The sequence below is a fragment of the Squalius cephalus genome (genome assembly GCF_949319135.1).
Source record: "Squalius cephalus genome assembly, chromosome: 1".
Taxonomy (NCBI): Eukaryota; Metazoa; Chordata; class Actinopteri; order Cypriniformes; family Leuciscidae; genus Squalius; species Squalius cephalus.
The window spans coordinates 51,777,917-51,801,070 of NC_137122.1; the positions used below are offsets into that span (position 1 = coordinate 51,777,917).

The window sequence follows — 23,154 nt, forward strand, 5'->3', positions numbered from 1 at the left end:
CCACGATACATACTGTTGCATTTTTGTATTGCGATATATTGTGACACCCCTAGTAACATCAAATTCCGAAGCTACGCACATGGTATCCCGGCCAAAAATTGATGCACCTCTTGATGGAAATAACATCACATCATTTATATCCATCAAGAGGTGCATCAATTTTTGGTCAAGATCTTGTATTGTCAATGCAAGAGTCCAGCACTCTGTAAAGTCTCCTCCAGCACAACCCAAAGACTTTCAATTAATTTAAAGGAGAAGTTCACTTTTAAAATGAAAATTCTGTCATCATATACTCACCCTCATGTTGTTTCAAACCTGTATGAATTTCTTTCTTCTGCTGAACAGAAACGAAGATAATTAGAAGATTATCAGTAACCAGACAGTTTTTGGGTCCCAATGACTTCCATAGTAGGAAAAAAAATACTCTTCTAAATATCTTCCTTTCTGTTCAGCAGAAGAAAGAAATTCATACAGGTTTGAAACAACATGAGGGTGAGTATATGATGACAGAATTTTCATTTTAAAAGTGAACTTCTCCTTTAAGGTCTGGACTCAGAGGTGCCGATTCACGTGTGGAAATGATTATTCATGAATTCTTCAAAGATTTTTCAGTCTGAGCCTGATGAATCTGGACATTGTCATCCTGTAATAAGGTCATGATGTGTCTTCCTACATTGTTTAAGAAATGAAAAGCTACACACGCCATCAATTAGTGTTAGAAGAACTGTTGCCAAACATATAACATGCTAGAAACATAATAATGAAACATAATAATGATCCAATCCTAGACTCATACTTTTAAAATTTGAATGTGACAAAGATTTAGTCTTTTAAGATGTTTTAAAATCTTTTAAGCTTTGACAAGTGCACATTCAAAGGAATTAAGTACACTTCTTTTTCACTAGGGTTTAAACAAAACATTTATAGAGTTTGCACCTTCTCCACTGCAGCATAACGGCTGACCAGCTGCTTCCTCAGGTCAGCGATGTGGTGGTCGTATTTCTTCATGTCTTTTTTAAAATTGTCCCCTCTGAAGGTCAGGAAAGGCTTCTCGACTTCACTCTGGAGCTGGAGACAAAATCCTTGAAATCAGTTGAACATCGAACAGCGTCTGTGAAATGAGCTGTGGGGTGTGTGTGGTTCTCTAAGACGACATTTACTTCATTTCAGCGCAAACAGTATTTGGATCAAGCCCAAAGTTTCTGCTTCTGTAATGATGATGATGATGATGTTCTTTAAGAAAGGAGGCTTTTGTTTTGCCGTCTCCGTAAATCATATGTGATCTGATGGAATGAGACTGCAGAATCACCTCCTTCTTTCTGCAATTAATCACCCACACTGGCACTAAATGGAGCACGCAAGTGTGAACGCGGGAAAGCACAGCGGTGGAAATAGACAAATCACAGCAGACTGAGAAAGCTGTGTAGCTCATTACATACAGGCGGCTAATAACATCTCTGAGGGGAAGCTATTCAGTACGGCACAGAAATGAAATAAAGGCCGGATACTTCATCTTCCCTGACAATGCATGGGTTTGAACTGCAAGTTTCTCAACTGGATCTTATATCACCTCTATTGAGAAATGTCATCATAAGAGTGAACTGAGAACTGCCCACCTTTGAGGAGAACTTGAGATGGACCTCGGCTTCATCAGCTAGACTCTTCTTGACTTGAGCCCAAGCTTCTCCAAGAGTCCTAACCAAACAAACCAGGTTAAAGCTACCATATTACTCTTCAGAGTTATCAAAATAAGTGTACTCCTTTAAAACACCCTCAAAAATTACTAAACTTGACATTATTACAAAGTGCACTTATTAAAAGTCTCCTTAAATATAGTCATGAAAGTGTACTCTCTTTTAGCACACTCAGTTGGCCTTTTATTTCACTAATATTATACATTTTCTGCAAGTGCAGCTTTTTAAAATGATACTTTTAAGATTTGAAGTACACTACAAGTGCACATTCAATACAATTAAGCATGTGTAAGCATGTTTTTAAGTATGTTCATTTATTCTTGAAATCCCTTTTTTTAATAGATTTAATTATTTTCAAATGGATCTAGCTCAAAGATATTTATATAATAAATAATAATAAAAAAATTATCCTCAACTAGATGGAAAAACTATGGAAGCATTTCCGTCACTGAATAAAAAAAAAAGGTAATTGAGACTTTTTATCTTGCAATTGTGACTTTATAACACGCAATTGTGATTTTATATCTCACAATTCTTACTTTATAATTCACAATTGCGAGTTTATATCACACAATTCTGAATTTATAACTCACAATTGTGAGTTTATATCATGCAATTGTGAGAAAAAAGTCAGAATTTTAAGGGAAAAAAAGTCAAATTGCAAGATATATGCTCACAATTGTCAGGAAAATGTCAGAATTGTGAGATAAAAAAAATCACAATTAACTTTTTAATTGTTTTATTCTGTGGCGGAAACAAGCTTCCATAAAAAAACAGCTAACAAGTGTCCAGTATGCAAACTCCTTCAATAATACTTCTAAATCATCCTTGTGACGTACCCTTCCTCTTGTGCTGCCATTGGGAACATGGAGAGTTTGGAAAGGTTCTTGGCATATTCCTCTTCGATTTTTATCCTGAAACATAAAGCGTTATCAAGACAAAACCTTTCAATGTGGCATATAGTCTCATACAGTACTACTGAAAGAACTCCACCGCAAGATGAGCAAAAAACTAGTTAAATTAATAAATTATTATTAATATATTCAAGTAATACCACTCTAATCTACAGTAATAAGAAACACCTAAAATCAATCAGTAACTATTGATTTGATTGAAGAACATACACTTCTTTAAAAACTTCCGGAATCACAGTATGAATTTTGGTTAATTTACGCATTTAATAAATCAGTTGTGTTAATAAAGAAATATAGAAAAAAGCTGTTTTGTCATAATTACAGCAGAAATACTGGCTTAATGGATAATAACAGTGGTTGGGTCCTTTGAATGTTGTTGGCAACCTTAGAGTCCAAAAGGCAAAAATAGTGATTAAAGTCACCATGAAATCAAAATGGATAATTCCTATTCTTTTTATGGAATATTGCGGTATTTAATATAAATGATTTATCTTTATGCATTTTTTTTTTTTTTTATGTGCCTGCAGCTCATCTCTTCTCTTCTCTGATGATGTGTTTACTGGCGTGAGGGCGGGGCAACCTGTCACTCAAATCAGATCCACCAATAGCAAACCACAACCATCAAATCAATTCCCCATGGATAAAATCAAGCCCCGCCCTACATTTTTCTTCTTCGAGAAGCCGTTTCACTCTGATATATATATATATTGTGAGATATATATTGTGATATATATATATACATATATATACAACAGGGAAGAAACAACTATGGCAGCTTCCGTTTAATGCCGACTTCAAGAAAATGTTTGTTTGCAGTGTAATACAGAGTGAGGTGTTGCATAAGGAGTCAGTATGAGAAAGAGGCTTTCCCACCTTTCTCTGATGAACTCTGCCATCTCTTTCTGCATCTGCTTTCCTTTCAGCTGTTTCTGCAGCAGCACCTCGAACCCTGACACCGTGGCCCCCTGAGGGTCCCTCTTATCGGCCTGCAGAGGACAGAGACACGTCACACACACTACCACATCATCAGAACCAGACTGTCAACAACACGTGAGCGCCATCAGTGTGTGTGAGTCACAGCGTAGGTTTGCATGAATCAGAGCACGTGGGAGGGGGTGTACGGCCTTGTGGGTGTAACTGAGTGTGCGTTTCGGTGAAGGGTGTGTATAGGTTTGTTGAGGGTATGACTAATATAACGTGAGGGCTCCAGATGCAATGTGTGTACGCAGCATGGTAATGGAATATGCTTTGCCATGTGTGTGTGTGTGTGTGTGTGTGTGTGTGTGTGTGTGTGTGTGTGTGTAAGAGTCTGCTGTTGTGATGGAAGTGGATGTGCCAAGCCACACATGACAGAAGTGTCATAACCTCTTCACACGCTTGACTTGAGAAACAGCCAGGAAGAATCCTCCCAACAAAATCCTCCTCTTAGCATTTGCCTGTGATTTTTGCCAAGTAAGACAAGTTCATGGGTCAACATATTTTGTTGATCCTGGAACAACATTCCTGTCTGAAAAAATGTGTCCTAACTCTATCCCTACCACTTAACCTAACCGTACCCATAGGTAAAAATGATAGGTGAATAATGTAGATGATTGGATGTGATTGCATGATTGGAATGTTGTTCCAGTATGGAAGTAAAATAATGCCAAATGTTTTTGAAACAAAAAAAGCTTGTTGAATTGCACTAATTGAAAAAATATATATTCATTGCATTAACCCTGCTTGCATTTTAATGCATTGTATTTTTAGGGCTTGCAATTTATGGGCTGAAATTCAACATGGTTGAATATTTAAGCTGTGAATATTTCAATTCAAAACATTTCACACACGTTTTCATTATTAAAAATTCAATAATCCATATTCACCTTTCAGATTTCACTTCCAAAATATTCATTCTGTTTAAAAATACAACCTATAATATTCGACAGGCAATTTTCGGTCCATTTTATTTCGCTCTACAAATTCAGTGGTTCAAATTCGACAGAAAATTCAACATTTCACATCCGGGAACTGCAGGAATATCAATAGATTGCCGATTCATAATCTCCATCGGCTGTTAGTCGACCTCACCAGCAGGGGGTGCAAGCGGCTGTTGACGAAGACTAGAGCAACGGGTGAAAGAGTCATTCATTCGTAAAAACAGATTTACAGAAATGGAGCAAGTGGTAAGTATTTGTGATGATTATCAGGGCCAGTATGGAAAAGCTGATAAAGACACAAAAGCTGTGTTTACATGTAATTCGTCACAGTTACAATTGTACATGTAAGCAGCTTTCTCTACCGTCAACGAGATTATGATGTTATTCCCCGATGCTGACATACAGATCAAACGTTAAATCTGAGGTAGTAGACATACATTTCTCTCGGTTGTTTAGTTTCCTTAACTTTATATCGTGGCGCTGTGAAGTTAAAGGGATAGTTTACTTTGAAATTAAATTTTGGTATGTTTTAGCTTACCTCAAGGGCATCCAAGATGTAGGTATCTTTTTTTCCGCAGTAGTTTCAATTTTGATATTTTTAGGTCAAACCGTTCTTGTCTGTCAGTCATTTAATGCAGGTCTATGGTCACTGTCTCAAAGAACATGCACAGAGTCCAAATTAAAACAATTCCCCATCGTAAGTACACATTGATGGCCTAGACTAGATGTCGCCTTAAAGACATTTGTTCCAATGAACTGCCGTAGACAAGGCGACATCTAGTGTATATATATCTATGCACCAGTCTGCGTACACGTCACACAGCAGGATGCGCGCGCGCCCTCAGATCACTTGGACGTGGCTGTGTTACAAGAGGTAAAAACGATAAAATTATTGTTCGTTTTCTCACACAAACCGCTCGTTTCGTGTCTTAGGCCATCAATGTGTACTTACGATGGGGAATTGTTTTAATTTGGACTCTGTGCATGCTCTTTGAGACAGTGACCATAGACCTGCATTACATGACTGGCAGGCAAGAACGGTTTGACCTAAAAATATCAAAATTGAAACTACTGCGGAAAAAAAGACACCTACATCTTGGATGCCCTTGAGGTAAGCTAAAACATACCAAAGTTTTATTTCAAAGTGAACTATCCCTTTAAGGAAACTAAACAACCGAGATAAATGTATGTCTACTACCTCAGATTTAACGTTTGTGCTGGCGCAAGCGGTTAGTAAATCTGGCCTTAACCAACTTTTTGTTAATTAAAATTAACAAATGAAAATTAACAAAAATTTTATAATATTAAAATTATAAAAACTACATTTCTAAGGCAAAATTTTCTAAGGCATCATGTCTCATTTTTATTTAGTTTAAACTGATGGACTAAAAAACAAACATAAAAATAAATAAAAAATGTGTAGATATAATAAAATATAAAAAATTTAAAACACAAAACTCACTAAATTACTGGATGGATGGATGGATAAACTTTAATGCATCAGGCCGACCCTATGTCTGCTACAGTATAGCATAAGTTTGTACACAATGAATTGTTTTTGTCCTTCTAATGGTATTAGATGTGTCCTGTCCGATACTAATCCTAGTATGGTATCAGCACTCAGCCACTGGATGATTGTCCTCTCTCTCTCTCTCTCTCTCTCTCTCTCTCTCTCTCTCTCTCTCTCTCTCTCTCTCTCTCTCTCTCTCTCTCTCTCTCTCTCTCTCTCTCTCTCTCTCTCTCTCTCTCTCTCTCTCTCTCTCACCCAGAAATAGTCGCAGTAGCTCCATTCATTGGGCTTGAGAAGCTGCTGCTCCGGCGTAGACATGGGCACAGGGAAGGTGACGCAGTTGATCTGTGGTGAGATAAAACAGAGGAAGGTCAGTTCACAGTGTGTGTGTGTGTGTGTGTGTGTGTGTGTGTGTGTGTGTGTGTGTGTGTGTGTGTGTGTGTGTGTGTGTGTGTGTGTGTGTGTGTGTGTTGTTTTGTCAGGATGGTTTTATTTTCTGAGGAGTGAGACAGAGCTGGCTCAGTGGCTCAGTCTCAGAGGGGAGACAAACGAAAGGTCACGATTTAAAAGAGAAAGACTGGTCATATAGACTGTGGCCCATTGCTGCATGAGAAGGAACAGAGTGATGGAGGAAGAGAGAGAAAGAAGGGGTATGTTTAGAATGGCCTAGTATTTTGAGTATGCACTATGTAAAGCGTGCAGAGTCTGCAAGTTTTCTCTATACAGGTACATTTATCAAAGCACACTGCATGAAACACTGTACCACATGTGAAGAATGAAAGCTCAGTAATGCATGTTTAATAATGCTTCACACATTTCTTTTTAAGATCTTAAGCAGTAGCACATATCATTGTGCAAAAGAAGTACACTTAGCATTCTTTTTAAATCATTTTCTTTAACCCCTTAACTGTCACCCCCCTTTTTGAGAATAAAAAAATGTCTTTCTTCTGTTGACCACAAAATAAGTTATTGTGAAGAATACTATACTATGGAAGTCAATGGGGTCCATCAACTGTTTGGTTACCCATTATCTTCTTATTATATCTTATTTTGTGTTCAGCAGAAGACAGAAATTCATACAGGGTTGAAACAACTTGAGGGTGAGTAAATTATGACAGAATTTTCATTTTTGGGGTGAACTATCTCTTTAAGTATTTATATGTAATTTCATAATTACTTCTATTGTCTTTGAAATATGTGTAAAGTTTGCTTGTCAGTGCATATGGCTAATGTACTGAGAAGCATTTATGGTAAACTAAAACATACGTTAATGTCATATTGAAACTCATGTATTTGTAATAATGAAGTTGCAATTTAAAATATATTAACTTTAACATTATCTGGGTTAGATTTTCTCACAGTTTTAGAGTAAAAAAAATAAAATAAAAAAAAAATATATATATATATATATAGTGTTTTTGTGCATTTCTCATAACAATAAACTTTTTAAGTTTTGTGCATTTTTCATAACAATACACTTTTTAAGTTTTTAATCTGCCAAGTTCCCCCGTTAAAAAGAGTCCAAACTTCAGTCTGTGTTCCAAAGCATTCAAGATTTATGACAGTTTAAGTTGGAAATTTCATTTTCAGGTCTATGCTCAAAAAGTGTTAACAAGTAACACATGGATTATATCTACTGCATAAATATAATATATTACCATAAAATCCCCTAAAAAAATTTTTTGGACCACCACACGGTGAGCACCAGATTATGCTTTTAAGATTTGAAGTACACTACAAGTGCACATTCAATAAAATGAAGCGCACTTCAAAGTGTAAAACGATCAGAACAAAGGGATTTCTTTTTTATTGAATATTTACAGCGCAACATCATTTGTGTAAACATAATCAAAGGCGGATCTCATTTAAAATCATTTTCAAATAAACCAGGCAAGCAGGGACCCACACTTAAATAAAAGGCCCAACATTAATTATACATTTTAATGATACTCATTACCTATGTAAATCTGACACGTCTTTACATGTCCGATCCATTTACCGCCAAATCTAAATCAACTGTATGTCACTGCACGCTATGACAACACTTCTGCAGTGCATAGTAGCAAATATTTCATGTTTTGAGAGACAGTAAAATGGCTAGACTCTAGCACAGTATGCAGGTATGCAAGTACACCGTTGCACTCAAAACACAGCCGGAGATTTGCTCACAACCACTAAACAAGTTGTTCAGAGTGAGATTACTGGCAAACAATCGCGTACAGAACTGCTATCTTTTCCTACCTCAGACTGCAGTTATGTGCACTCATAAAGTGTTTGCGTGTACACTCTAGGGTCCATGGCGTCTCCAATTAGCCTGTAAGCACTGCAATTATGTAATGCTCACCATCTGTACCGCCTCCCTGCCACTGCCAAACAGGATGTGCTCCCTACCATAGCCCTTCAGTGCCTCACACACACACACACACACACACACACACACATTCATGCTCAAATACTCCACTGTAAACAAATTGGTCTTACCCTCTTATAAGCAAGATATTTTGCAAAGTTACAGTATGTCAACAATTATTAAGATATTCCATTAACTTTTATATCTATTAAACACACTAATGTCATCTTTTTCTTTTTCTTTTCTTTTTTTTATCTAACTCAAATCAAGGCTGAACAATTTTATAGTATTTCTTTAATACTTTAAATTGTAAATGTTACTACAGAACTTTCAAGAAATCCACCTCAGGAATAAAGTAACCACCATAGACACTGGAGGACCACCGTTTTTCAATGGCAGATTAAAAAAAAAATTACCCCAATTCTATTAATATGTGGTCTTGCAAATGACCAATAGTTACGTATTGTTAACAGTCCTATTCGCTATAATTACTTCAACCCTGTTACATTAAATTTGGCATCAATAATTTCAAAACATAAAGTAAATTTTGATAGTATCACACACTTTGTGTAATTAGGCACATTGTAATTAAAAAAATAATAAAAAAATAATAAATTGCACATTGTAATTGAAATATTATATATATATATATATATATATATATATATATATATATATATATATATATATATTTATATTTATATTTATATATATACATATGTATATATATATATATATATATATATATATATATATATATATATATATATATATATATATATATAATCTATTACATTTATCCTTAAAAACATGATTTATGCAGTTACAATATTGCATTCAAAATAAAAAAGAGTTAAAGGTCGTTGCAAAAATGGCTAATAGCAGCCTAAGCTACCAAATATCAGCAAATAGCGAAAATATGCATAAATATTATCATTATTAATATAGAATTATTTACAATATTATTGTGCAAACGAAAAAATATAAAATATTATTATATTTAAATATTTAAATATTATATTATGGTGATAAATGGTGAAGACATACAAATTGGCTAATATTCCAATGTAAGAAAATCATTTAAAAAGTATATATATATAATTGCGACTTTTTATCTCACAATTCTGACATTTTAATGAATTATATATATATGATAATATTTTTACAAGCAATTGCTTGTTATAAAGTCAGAATTGCAAGTTTATATCACGCAATTCCAAGGAAATAGAATAGTGAGATAAAAAGTAGCAATTACCTTTTTTATTTTTTATTCTGTGGCGGAAACAAGCTTCCATACATTTCTTCTGAACTACAAACTTTTGAAAAGAAGTTTATACATTTCTAATTTGGAATTGATATCTACCCGTTCCCTGACAATGGCTTATAGCCACAAGGACAAAACGCACAGAATGCTGGATAATATTTTTTTATCAGAGGACTATCAGGGCAAGCCTTGATGAATTACGAATTTTCTATCTTGTCTAAGCAAAGCATCTCTGAATGCTAACTCCTCGACTGCATCAGCAGCGTTTAGGTCTACATCACTTGCACAAAAGGAAAAGATGGCGCAATTCAAATTGAGTAAACTTGAGCACAAAGATACACAGACACACACAAACACACACACACACACACACACACACACACACACACACACACACATACATAAAAAACGCAATTACGATCAAGACATTCAGTAGATTGACCACCATACATATGCACAGTGATAAGACCATATCTCTCACCCCAGGCACTTCCTAATCTGATGCCGTTTGAGCTGATTTACTCATTCGTGCCTCGTCACTTTGTTCATTTCATGCCTGGAAGATCCCTCTGATTGTCGTGGCCACTAGATTTTCCCTTACAGTGCCGCCACATCTATCACTCCTGTTGTTTATTGTAGCCTCTCATCCTCCACCAAATGAGACCATTCATCAGATTCAGGTCCATCTCCTCTGCTAATAACTCCTCAGCGAGGTGATACGTCATTATCAGGAGCTTATTACACCCTCTGTCCACAATGAAATACGTCCCCCTCCACATACTTTTTTTCATCTGGGCTGATGTAAGGTCAGTTCACATCCACCAAATGTGAAACTTTAATCACCATTTGGGACACCGCACTCTGCATCAGTGCGGGGAGGGCTGTTACTCTTGATATTGTGCTGGTAAACTTGGATGAGGGCCGCAGTTATTTCAATCATGGACTGTGAGAGGCAATGCTGGATCTTTCAGCAGGGTCACCCAAAACTTTATATTATGTCATCATTTACTCAGTTTCACATCATCTAAACAACATTCTACGCCACTGACTTTAGTTGGTTGAACAAAAAACAAAACAAAGCAAAACGTAAAACGCAAAACAAAACACAAAGCAAAAGAAACAAAACAAAACACGAAGTGCAAAATGTAAAATATAAAACAAATGTAAAACAAAACAAAATACAAAGTGAAAAATGTAAAACAAAACAAATAAAGGAATCAAAAGAAACGAAACACAAAGCACATGTAAAACAAAACAAAAACGCAAAGCGTAAAGTGTAAAATAAAACAAAACAAAAGAAACAAAGCACAAAATGTATAATGCAAAACAAAACAAAAACAAAACAATATGTGTAGAATGTAAAAAAAAACTAAAGTAAAACAAAACAAAGCATAAAATGTAAAACAAAACAAAAGAAACTAAACAACATGCAAAATGTAAAACATACAACAAAACATAAAACAAAAAAGGAAACGTAAAATCTAAAACAAAATGAAACAAATGTAAAACAAAACACAAAGCGGAAAATGTAAAACTTAAAACAAAATAAAAACAAAACAAAGTGTAAAATGTAAAACAAAACAAAAGAAACTAAACATGCAAAATGTAAAACAAAACAAAAAACAAATGTAAAACAAAACAAAGCACAAAGCGTAAAATGTAAAATGTAAAACAAAACATTAAAAAAAACAGAAGAAAGTACAGGTTTGGGTGACATGAGGGTGAGTAAATGATGAGATAATGGAAATTTTGGGGTGAACTATCCCTTTATGAGTTCTTTGTTGAATTCAACATAAAAACTCTCTAGACAGAGCAGTAATCACTGCCTTTAAGTCAGGAGTTTAGAAATAACCCACAACACTGGCAAGCAATGTGAATATAACTGTGTTTATGCGTGTGTGTGTGAGTGCTCGTGAAGGGAAAGGGAAAGGGAAAAAACGGACACATTATTTGTTTGGGTAAGCAGAATGTCTGTGCCCAGCGTATGTCTGGCACCGGCCCATGAACCCTCTGCCCTACTCTCTCTTAATGCAGTAATGAACACGGCTGCTGGAAACCAAACATTTCTGCTGAACAGCCGCAAATATCACCGACCTAATGATAGCATGCAGCAGGCATGAGGGACGCAAAATCAGCAGGCAAGCAAACAAATAAATCTACAAAACACAAATCCAGTCAGCTTCACTCCAACAACCATCCATACAGGCATACATACAGAGAGCTGAACCGCTGCTCAGACTGTAGGGTCCTCAGCCTCTGTTGCTAAGCGACAAATTGCTTTCCCTGTAAGGGCATTTTCCCCCCATTACAAAACAATATTTGGATATTGCAATACCAATAATGGATGACATCATTTCAAAGTGCAAAACATTTTCGCAAACAAACATGTCTCAAATGGGGTCTCCAGATAGTTCACAATATGCAGTTGTTTACAAGCGCAAGCACTACGACCAGCTATTGACAGCTACCTATTATTTCAAGCGCAGGAAAGTGCATGGAGGACCGAGAGCCAGCGTGGATCAGTCAGCCAAACTGACATGTTTTTCGTTCCACATTAGTGATACTCAGAAGATACTGAAGGTGAGCAAAAGGTGAAAGCTTCTAGGCCAGCTTTTCCATCAACCTCACGCTATTGATTCAACATGTCTCCAATTCAGTGGTTGTCATGGAGAATCGCTTGTGCGTTTCGAGCGAGCTAAAAATACCTTGTAATATGTACAGAAATCCATATATATATGCATTACACCTTTAGTGATGTGCTGTGTAATATTGATATTTCTAGTCAAATTTTAGATAAATGGTGCATTTCAGCAAAGTACAAAAAGTGTTTTGGTTCAGTGATTGTATCATATGAGTAGTACTAGAGTATTTGTAAACTATTATGCAGTTTGATTGCCATAGTCATATATTTCACGGGATTTAAGTGGTGCATATATTGATTATTCAATTGGACAGCACTTATGCATATGTGTGTGTGCACACGTGTGATATACATATAAGGATAATTCATTGTATAACAGACTAAACACTATTTAAATATACTGTTTTAATATAATTAAAAAATGTAATTTATTCCTGTGATCAAAAGCTGAATATTCATCATCATTACTCCAGTCTTCAGTGTCACATGTTCCTTCAGAAATCACTCTAATATGATGATTTGATCAGTTATTATCCATGTTGGAAACAGTTGTGCTGTTTAATGTTTTTTTGTTTTTTTTTTCAGGATTCACTGATGAATAAAAAGTAAAAAAAGAACAGCATTTGTTCAAAACAGAAAACTTTTCTAACAATATAAATCTATACCTTTTTAACAACAAATCCTTGCTGAATACAAGTATTAATTTCTTTCAAAAAAAAGAAAGAAAAAAAATGACAGACCCCAAACTTTTGAAGGGTAGTGTTTATTGTTACAAAATATTTCTATTTTAAATAAATGCTGTTCTTTTTCTTTTTCTTTTTTTTTTGCATCACAAGTTATAAAAGATATTAAGCAGCACAACTATTTCCGACATTGATAATAAATCATCATATTAGAATGACTTCTGAAGGATCATGTGACACTGAAGACTGGAGTAATGATGCTGAAAATTCAGCTTTGATCACAGGAGTAAAATTACATTTTAAAGTATATTAACATAGAAAACCATTATTTTAATTTGTAATAATATTTTCTGTATTTTTGATCAAATAAAAGCAGCCTTGATGAGCATAAGATAAATAGTAGTGTGTGTGTGTGAGTGTGTGCGTGCATGCGAGCATCCATATATATCCATATCCATATGTGTAATATCTGTTTTATGTACAGCCAGCTGGTCATTAAAAAAAGCCTTCAACCCTTGATCAAGACCCTTCTTATCACCCTATAGGGGATTATTTTGTGATAATGACTGTAGCTACAGTACATTATCCCTTCTGCTTCAATAAGCGAACAGACTTCCTTTGTTAGAGGAAATGAAATGGCACGTTTATTAAAGCACACCAGTATGAATATGAGAGCAGTCTTATACCTGCCGCTAAAACTGCAGCATACTAAACACACTGCATGCTGCCTCTCTGAACAAACAGTGACAGGTTGAATGACAGCTTTCTTTTATCCCTCCCATTTCGCTCTCTTTCTTTTTCTCTCTTTGTGTGTGTGTGTTTTTTTTTTTTTTTTTTTTCAACACCCATTAGTCAGTACTATTGCCTTTGTCACCATGGAAACTGGACTAGCCATGTCTTCCCCGGTTCTCTAGTTCCCTCTCTCTGGTGGGCGGTCTCTCTCTCTCTCTCTCGTCTGACGGACACCTCACCTGCCCTATACACACACACACACCAGAATATCTGTACATCTCTCACACTACAGGTTACATAACACTAACCAACCCAAGCCTGCCATAAACACCCTCAATGAATGTTAATGTAAATACATACTGTAGAGGTGCCAGTCATCACCACTGACCATCAGTGCGTTTTCATGAATGAGAGTTGCCCATCGAAAATATCGCCCAGGCTGCTACACACTCTCAAAGTGGATGTTAGGGCTTATTCAGAAGTGAAGGACTTCCTGCGAGAGTTCGGGTGTGAAAAAATCAGTGGCTGCAACATCTGACCTTCTGTGCGCTGCTTTATGAACCATAGCTGCGTTTACAAATGCACTGCAACACAACTAGTCTCTCGACAGCTTCGGCTTCCCATGAAACCTAAAGCACACCGGTTGTGTGAGCCTTATGCGACGTTTCCAGGTGAAGCTGGATCAAAGCAGGGTTCCAATACAGCCGCAAAGCCACGTCTCCGCACTCACACTGCATACATAATTTGAAAAGAAGTGGCGCGGCTTCGAGCGGCGCGTTCGTGCGCGAGATTCCCACTGTTGAGCATCAGCCATGCCACACAACAGAGCGTCCGCACAGCTTGTGTTGGCATTCAAAATACTCTCTTCCTTGTGGTTGAACGCTGGTCAAGAACATTAGGAATAGCAAGTGGTCTCTTGGGAAGTGGGGAAATTGAATGCATGTGCAAGAAGGACAAACACAAGAGTGGTTTTTGAAAAGTGCCTGATATTTTTTATTTCCACTCCGTTTTGTCCCATTTTGTCTCCATTCAAAGCAGTTCCCGGAGGAGTTCCATCATAGCAAATAATCTCGGAGTGATTAGCATATTTGAATGAGTCCATGTTGGTGAATCCTTTAAAACATGGTATTGCAAAACAGTGGTGATGTAATCCACTAGTCATAGTGCATCTTCAGACTCACAGAAGCGCACACACAAACTTCCAGCAACATCACTCATGAAACACACACACACATAGACACAAACCAGTGAAAAGAGTGCATGGCACAAAACCCTGATCAGATGTTTCACATCTGTGAAACACTTCAGGGAAACACTGATTTGAATTCCCAGTGGCCAGTTCTGCAAAACACTCTTTCTGATCAACATTATGATTAAAGCTAATAAATCGAGTGACTGATGGAATTAAGAGCATACAGAGCGTCTCATATATATGTCTACTTGACAGCAGTGTGAGTGTATAGGTGTCTATCTGTAATCAATTGTCAGTACTCACAGTGATTTTGGTCTCCTTGATCTCCTTCTCCTTATTCTGCCTCCTGGCCGGGGACGTGGACCCTGGGCTCTGGGGGGACAGACAGGAGGCATCATCAAAACTGCCCTCCGCATCAAAGCTTTCCTCCATCTCCATTGATCCGTGCCTCCTCTCTTTCTTTCTCTCGCTGGCTCACTCTTTTTGCACTCTTTTCGCTCGACTCCCGCGTGCGGTCTGACTGCCTGGCTCTGTTGCTGTGGCAAGCGATGCAGAGTGGAGTGTGTGTGTGTGTGTGGTGGGGGTCTCAGGGGGAGGGGGGTCGTGGAAGCGTGACGGAGTGAGAGGGAGTGAGAGACATAGGCAGAGAGAGTAGGTGAGGTACACGAGACTTCAGTAACAGTTAAAAGGGCACACAGTCAACAGAAAAGAGGGTTAATCTCATGAAACCTGACAAGAACACGTCCAGGTCATATTTTACCCCAAAATAGTAATAATGTGTTTGTTTGTTTTCTCAGTGAGGAATTTTTTTTGTTTGTTTTTTTGCAAAGGTCCCCTCAGGGGCTCCGTACAAAACAGATTTTCAGATGGATAGTATGCATTTTTGGTTTTAACTGAGGAGATACCATATTAAACATAATACAGTAATAACACATACTGTGTGTATTTACAAACCAATGAATAAAGTGGTATAAAATCATGTGAAAATTATAAAATACATACAAAAAATATATATAATACAGCTTCAATTTCATCAAAGATCTCTACGACCTGTCAATGTACAACTCTGTGGAAACCCAAATCAGATAAAATACTCACGGTCCCCCCAGTCTACTGGAGTATGTAGATTTACCCTTATTAGCTGCTAATTCTGATTATGATCAAAATGGACATATTTCTACCGTAGAAAACCTCAGACTGAAATCTCCATTGATCTGTTGATGTTTTCAGACTGTGGAAAAACAATCAGCGATCAGGTGTTTTCAGTCTCATCTGAAATGAGCAGTGTTGGAGGTGTCGGAGGTCATTTGTCCACTAAATTGGACATCATGCATCACTAGCTATATTTCAGCTACAAATGAATGTTTTCAGTTTTCTACATTATCTGATTTGGGTTTCCACAGAGTTGTACATTGACAGGTCGTAGAGATCTTTGATGGAATTATATCCTCATATTGTAATCTGATTATGTTATGCGTGTTACTTGTAATACATAATCAGATTACTTTTTGATGTAACGAGTAAAGTAACACATTACAAGTAATGTGCTTTATGTAATCAGATTACTTTTTTTGATGTAACTGATGTAATCTAATAACAAATGTGACCACAAAACCAGACACATGGGTAAAAAAAATTTGAAATTGAGATTTATTCATAATCCGAAAGCTGAATAAATAGACGTTCCGTTGATGTATGGTTTGTTATGTTAGGACAATATTTGACCGAGATACAACTATTTGGAAATCTGGAATCTGAGGGTGCAAAACATTGAGAAAATCACCTTTAAAGTTGTCCATTTATATTCGCGATTGTGCTGCATTCACTCACATAAATAAATGTTCTTTGATCTTTACTTAATATCATAAAGATTTTTGGCATAAAAGAAAAATCGATAATTTTTTGACCCATACAATGTATTGTTGGCTATTGCCACAAATATACGCGTGCGACATGTGACTATTTTTGTGATCCAGGGTCACAAATACATTTATTTACAGCCAAAACAGTTACTGCGGATGAAGTATTTTCAAGAACAGCAGTCACAGTAATAGTATGAATTGTAGCTGAAATATAGCTAGTGATGCATGACGTCCAATTTAGTGGACAGATGATTAATCAAAATTCCCTCCCAATCTAAAATCAATACTTGGAAACTTTAACAATGATATGACTCATTAGATGATACTTGATGCTACAACATTTTGTTTTACCTGCAAGAGTCTCATAGAAGGAATGGATTGATTTTCCAAAGAAACTTGGCATATCTGACTGGCCGTCGGCCATCTTGTATTTTTAGTACCTTGGTGGCAGTGTATAGGATGCACTAGAGTCCACCGTGGAAGTAGATGTGCAACTACACCATCAAAAGCCATGCATACGCAAGAAAATGCTTTTTGAATAGCTGTCCACTGTAGTGACCTCTATGCGTAAAAGAGTCAAAAAAAAGACAACCTGTTTTTTGGACCATTAAAATTTTTATTTCTAAATACTGCATTAATCGATTCCAATTTTTATAGCACATTTTCTACTGTAAAAAATCTCATTTGTTTTCCAAATGTAAGTTTAATTAAAATTTTGGGGAAAATATGATTAATTATCATGTAAACAAAGTCACAGTGAATAAATAATTAAATAAACAAGTAAATCGAAAAAATTTTCTCTTAATTCTGGGGTAAAATATTGGCTGGACATTTCTTTTGTGAAATTCACTCAAGAAAACAGGAAGATAAAAACAGACAACCAGAGTTTTTGTCCTTTAAAAAGAGCCGTACAAGATATTATTAAGAACAGCTGAGAAAAATGCTCTTAGTGGTTGTTAGCGTGCTGTTATGCGGTTGCTAGGGAGTTCAGGGTGGTTGCTAGGCAGTTGCTTACTGGTCCAAGTCAAAAGAGTCCACCCCCAAGTCTCTAAGATATTCTAGTCTTTAGACATGACTCGGGTCTCAATTTTCAGGGTAAATCTGTGGGTTTTTTCAACAGTTTGATTGCATGCCAGACAAAAAGATCATTATATGTCTTAGAAAAGTAATAACACACATCCCCTCAACAATCTACATAATTGAGGTATCATTCACAGTACAAAAGGTGTGAAGTGAGCAATGAGCCAAAGCTCAATAAGCGATAGTAAAAGCGATGTGTCTTAGCAAACACCACTAATTTAAATAATAATATTAATAACACACAAAATAAGGTTAAACATAAGGAGAGAAAAATGATGGGAGGCAAATGATTTACTGAAACAGAACCACACACCCTCTTCCTTCTGTACAACGTACGTGTGTTTGAGCAGAGAGGAGGGGAGGAGAGAGAGGGAGGAGGGGGGGAAATGGGGCTAATTATCATTGGAGGTAAGCTGCAAACAACAGCATGCTGTCAGACGAGAAAAAAAAAACACATGACCAGCGAAAACAAAGCATTTCTCACCGCCCGTGTGTGTGTGTGTGTGTGTGTGTGTGTGTGTGTGTGTGTGTGTGTGTTGGTGTGAGCTTATCTTTCAGACTGGCTGATGCTTCAAGGTATCTGTATTCATTTTGCATCAGTATTAGTGCTTCGAGAGAGGTGTGCCTGTGTGTATGTGTCCAAAGCTGGTGAGTGCAAGTGTGTGTATGTGCCTTATTTCAAGCTGCAGACGCTGCATCACCATCCTTGTGTTAGCAGGTGTTAGAGACTTTGTGCTTAGCATGTGCATAAGCAAACATCTCCCAGCATGCATCAAACTACACTGCCTCCCCTCTGTGCTTAACTGTACTAGCATAGTGCATGTTTGCATTATTTGCAGCGCGTCTGTACACCTATGTACACACTCCATCATTCTAATAAAAAACATGGCCAAAAATCCAGCATGCACAGCACTCCGGATAACGAGAAGCTAATGAACGTGCACAACCACACACTTTCTGTCTTACCGTCCTGCAGAACATGTCAGCGCAGGCCCGCAACCTGCGGTTCCGTTCCTCGCCGCTCACCCGGTCCCGCTCGATAACTGTTCCGCACCCCAGACTCTCACAGCGTACCTCGTCCTATCCGTCTAACCCTCACCAGCTCCGCTTAAAACCCAACACCTTCCCAATCCTGGCCTGAGATCAAACTCTAACAGCGTAAAAGGATCCAGAACTGGGCCGCCCATATGGCCCACTCTTTGCCGCTCCCATTTGCTGATGGCATGAGCTGCCCTTGTCTGGCTGTTCGTAGATCACGTGGGATAGGGAGGGCTTTACTTGGCCCTGCTTCACCATCTTTAACTGTTACTGTCCCCAGATTGGCGCAGATGGCACCAGATCTACTGACTCATATATTTCTGTCAGAATCCAAGCAGCAATGGAAGACCAAATCATTTGGTTTTTGTAAACTGTTTGCGAGTTATTCTTGGAATCGTTCCACAGATACTCCACAGAAGTTCAGATTTACTTTATGATATATTCATGAGCAGGGGATATCTCGAAATGGGACTGTACCTGGTTGCTTATGTTGGTCTTCCTTAGGGACACATCTGGATGTTCCAGCACATGACCAGAGGCTCCGAGAGACTGACGACCATTTACTGCAACATAGAGGCAGACTGTGAGTCTTCATTAACCTCATAGGTTTCCCTCACATACTGTATGTTCAAAAGTTGGTGTGCGATAGTGATTCAATTTCAAGACTGATAACCAGATGGTTGCTGGTTTAATCTCAGAAAGAATCTCATGGGACCGGGAGCCAATCATAAGGGGGATCTTTTTACTTTTTTTTTTTTGCTATATTTTAATAGTGCAAAATCCAGTCATTTGAAAAGTACACAGGTTTGGTGTGAGGATTGGCGTTCCCCATGCAGATTTCAGAACAGGCTCAATTTGGTTCACAGCGATGACCAACAGAAAGTTTCTTGATTTCAAAGTAACTTGACTGTGTGAGCTGTGCTTCATAAGGCCCTGTTTACACCTGGTATTAAGATGCGTTTTGGTCGATCGGATCACAAGTGCACGGCGCTAAATACAGCTGTAAATGGGGTCTAAAACGTTTCGACCACTTCCAGAGGAAGTCGAAAATGCATTTGACTAGATTGCTTTCCTAGTGCAAATTCTCATGTGGTCGAATGTGTTCGAACAGCCACAAAAGACCGCCTACTCTCTGCCTAATGACTTAATAAGAAAACATTAAGGGAAGCGTGCTAGCCAGACGGGATTTAAACTCTGAGGGCTGAAGACCCGAGTTTGGTTTGAAGATGAAAAACGTACCAAGCACAACGTTCTCTCATCATCCCTGATATCTAATCATTTCTAAATGTGTCTATCAGAGCAGAAATGAAAGCTGCTGCTCTCTGTGTGTTTTTCCGTCGTCTCGGGGCGTGTACACATGTAAATTGCACATAAGAAGTTAAAATAAAAATAAAAAGTTTATTTTGTCCTTTGGATCGAAAGATCTAAAAAACGGAAAAAAAAAACAACAACACATTTACCCGCCCATAGACCCTCCCTTTGAAGATATCAGAGACAAAAGAGACAAATTAAAACATCAGGTGTAAACAGGAATACGTCTCCCTCATCTACTTGTGATATGATCAACCAAAACGCACTTTCCTGCCGAGTTGATATCCAGCCTTTTTAAACTACCTTCCAGCAACTTTCTAATAATTCTGAAGACATTGACTAATTTGTTCAAGTGTGTTTGATTAGGGTTGGAGCTCTGTGGACCTCGGGGGCCAGAGTCGAGAACCCCTGTTTTAGACAGTAGTCTGTATTTTGGAATGGAGCTTGTTTTATGTTTTCAACAGCCTATGCGAGCAGTGACGCGTGCACACAAACCCTTATTGACACTACACTGAAGCTAACGTGCAAGATAATACATAATGTCCAAATGGTATTCATATCACTGAGTCTGGCCCCATGGCCCACAGATGGCTAACGTTCAGCTCTCGCAAAGGCTGAACAGCCTGTGTGTGCGTGTTCAGTGACTGTGTCCAGTGGTGAGTGATTATTATGATGGAGGCTGTGGTACAATGTTGTTCTTCTTTGAGTTGTCCCTCTCCCTCCCTCAGGGCTGAAGAAACACACACAGTCAGAGCATTAATGAGCCAGCCTTCCCTGATATAAGCACTGACATCCAGCATTTGATAAACAGACTACATTCTCTCTTCTTTTTCTTACTGCTGTTCCCATGTCTCTGATTCTCAGTCTGTTATCTTCCAACATGTCTACTATTTAAACCTTTGTCAACTATGTCACCTCTTGTGCCTCTCTCCACCATGTCCTCTATCGTTTTACTATCTTTTTATTCTATATTACTGCCCTCCATGTATTATTCTTTCTTTGTCTCTGTTCACATTTGACTCTCTCTACAGCTCTATCACATTCCCCTTCTATTTCTACCTCATTTCTAATATAATATTCTAATATTTTGGTGGCCCCCAAAATGAATATTTTCCCACCTTAGCTTTATTTGACCATTTGATTTGATTTCTGAGATGACTGCTATGCTTGTAATGGTGGCATGGCATGCTTGTTGATGACTGTGGTAGAGCTGTAAAATCCCTTATTTCTTTGATCAAACTTCTAACTTCACATTCTTTGTCTCTGTATCAAATGCCCTTCCATTAAATAAATATTCCAGTGATCTTAAGTGGATTTACTCTTTAAAATTAGTCATAAAACATAATTGATCCAAGCAACAGGTGCATAAATGCTAGCTAGCATGTTATCTTAGCATAGCATCAAAACACAACAATTTATTACATTAATACCATGTTTGTTCCAACCTCACAATGCAACATTAGTCATGTGTCTTAAATAACTTCCTTTTGTGACCTGATGTAGCTTCTTATCACAGAATGTAGCAGAAAATATGTTATTTTATAGCATTCTATACACTAATAAGGCATAAGGCTGTGCCAATTAGCATTGCATTAAACAGTTTATTCTAAAGTTTATTCTTATGAAATTGTGTGCTGTGTGTGTGGATGACCGTGTTCCTTTTCTTAGGTCCAGGAAAACCCCTGTTCTCTCATTACATTTTTGTCCAGTGCAATTTAAAATTAAAATGTTTGCCTTTAACTGTTAATGGCCAAAGCAGGTAATGATAAAGTTATGAACCCATTTAGATAATCTTAAAATGGTCAAATCTTGATTTATTGATCTGAGTATGTCATCGCATGATTTAGCAATAAATGTACTGTATTTTAGCAATAACATAATTGTGTTTGTCAAGGTTTCATTAGATTGTCTCTTGAATATAAGATGCAAACTGTAAAACGGTGGAAGCTGTAAACTCTGTATCTATATAATAAAAGCTATTTTGTTAAATTGAAAATCAATATTGTTTCCAAGCTCTTTTGGAAATATTACCTGAGTGTCGGTGAGACCCAGTAGCTTTCGAGATGGTGGTGGATGTGCTTGGCCGTTCCCACGTTGTCTCTAACACAAACACAGGCATTATTTACAGTTTGATGCCCCACTCATATTGGTAGTGCATACTAGTTTTGATTGCTCTACATTAGGTTTAGGACGGTACACATAAATTGTCTTTCTGTCTTTGAGCTACCATACTACTGTTTCTGATTAAATAAAACTAAAGCTCTTCTTCAATCAATATCATAGTCAGCCCAAGTAGGGGGCAGTTACTGAATAACATTGTAAAAGCAATGTTTCTTTTTCACAGCCATGGCTGAAAATTGTTACCATATTTTTCTTACATAGTCGCCCCATGTTTCCTGTGAATCAAGATGGATTTTTTTATGCTAACTCTTGCAAAACAGCATCCCTCATTCCAAGCACTCAGTCAAAAACGATTTTCCCACACAGAAACATTCTTGTGCAAACATAATTTTCTAATCAGCCTCAGATAGGCCATCCAGGGCTGTACAGCAGTGGTTCTCTGTCTGTTGTGATAGGGTCATGATCCGCAGAAAAAAGCAATGCTAACTGCAATTTTCTTTTTTTAAATGAGGTTATATAATTGTACACAATCAGGATAACACCGATTTAAAAACTTCTAAAAGTGAAAATAAACTGCTGCCCATAAGTTTTGTTGTTGACGTTAATAGTTGTGTCTCCAATAAACCGTTATGGTATTTTCATGCAAATTCATTTGGTATTATAACTAAAACGAATACACCCAGTGTTTGTTCTATGTGTAAATACATGTGTATGTCATGCTAATAATTTTGTCTATTTTGTTAGTGTGTAATGTTGCTGTTTGAGCATAAACAACATCTGCAAAGTTGCAATGCTTCAAAGTTCAAAGCAAAGAGAGATATTTGCTTTTAAAGAAATTGCTTT

The 23,154-nt window shown here is 37.2% G+C and overlaps 1 protein-coding gene across 2 annotated transcripts in view; it reads right to left on the reverse strand.

Moving 5' to 3' along the window:
* gas7a (growth arrest-specific 7a) overlaps nt 1–23,154 on the reverse strand; it is a 64,295-nt gene that overhangs the window by 16,462 nt on the left and 24,679 nt on the right. For both annotated transcript variants that reach the window (XM_079874906.1, XM_079874907.1), the window contains exons 3-10: nt 22,222–22,290; nt 19,357–19,442; nt 15,203–15,271; nt 6,293–6,382; nt 3,482–3,594; nt 2,534–2,608; nt 1,617–1,695; nt 937–1,068 (exon numbers count right to left, since the gene is read on the reverse strand). In XM_079874906.1, the coding sequence (XP_079731032.1) occupies nt 937–1,068; nt 1,617–1,695; nt 2,534–2,608; nt 3,482–3,594; nt 6,293–6,382; nt 15,203–15,271; nt 19,357–19,442; nt 22,222–22,290 (713 nt within the window). The remainder of the gene's footprint in view (nt 1–936; nt 1,069–1,616; nt 1,696–2,533; nt 2,609–3,481; nt 3,595–6,292; nt 6,383–15,202; nt 15,272–19,356; nt 19,443–22,221; nt 22,291–23,154) is intronic.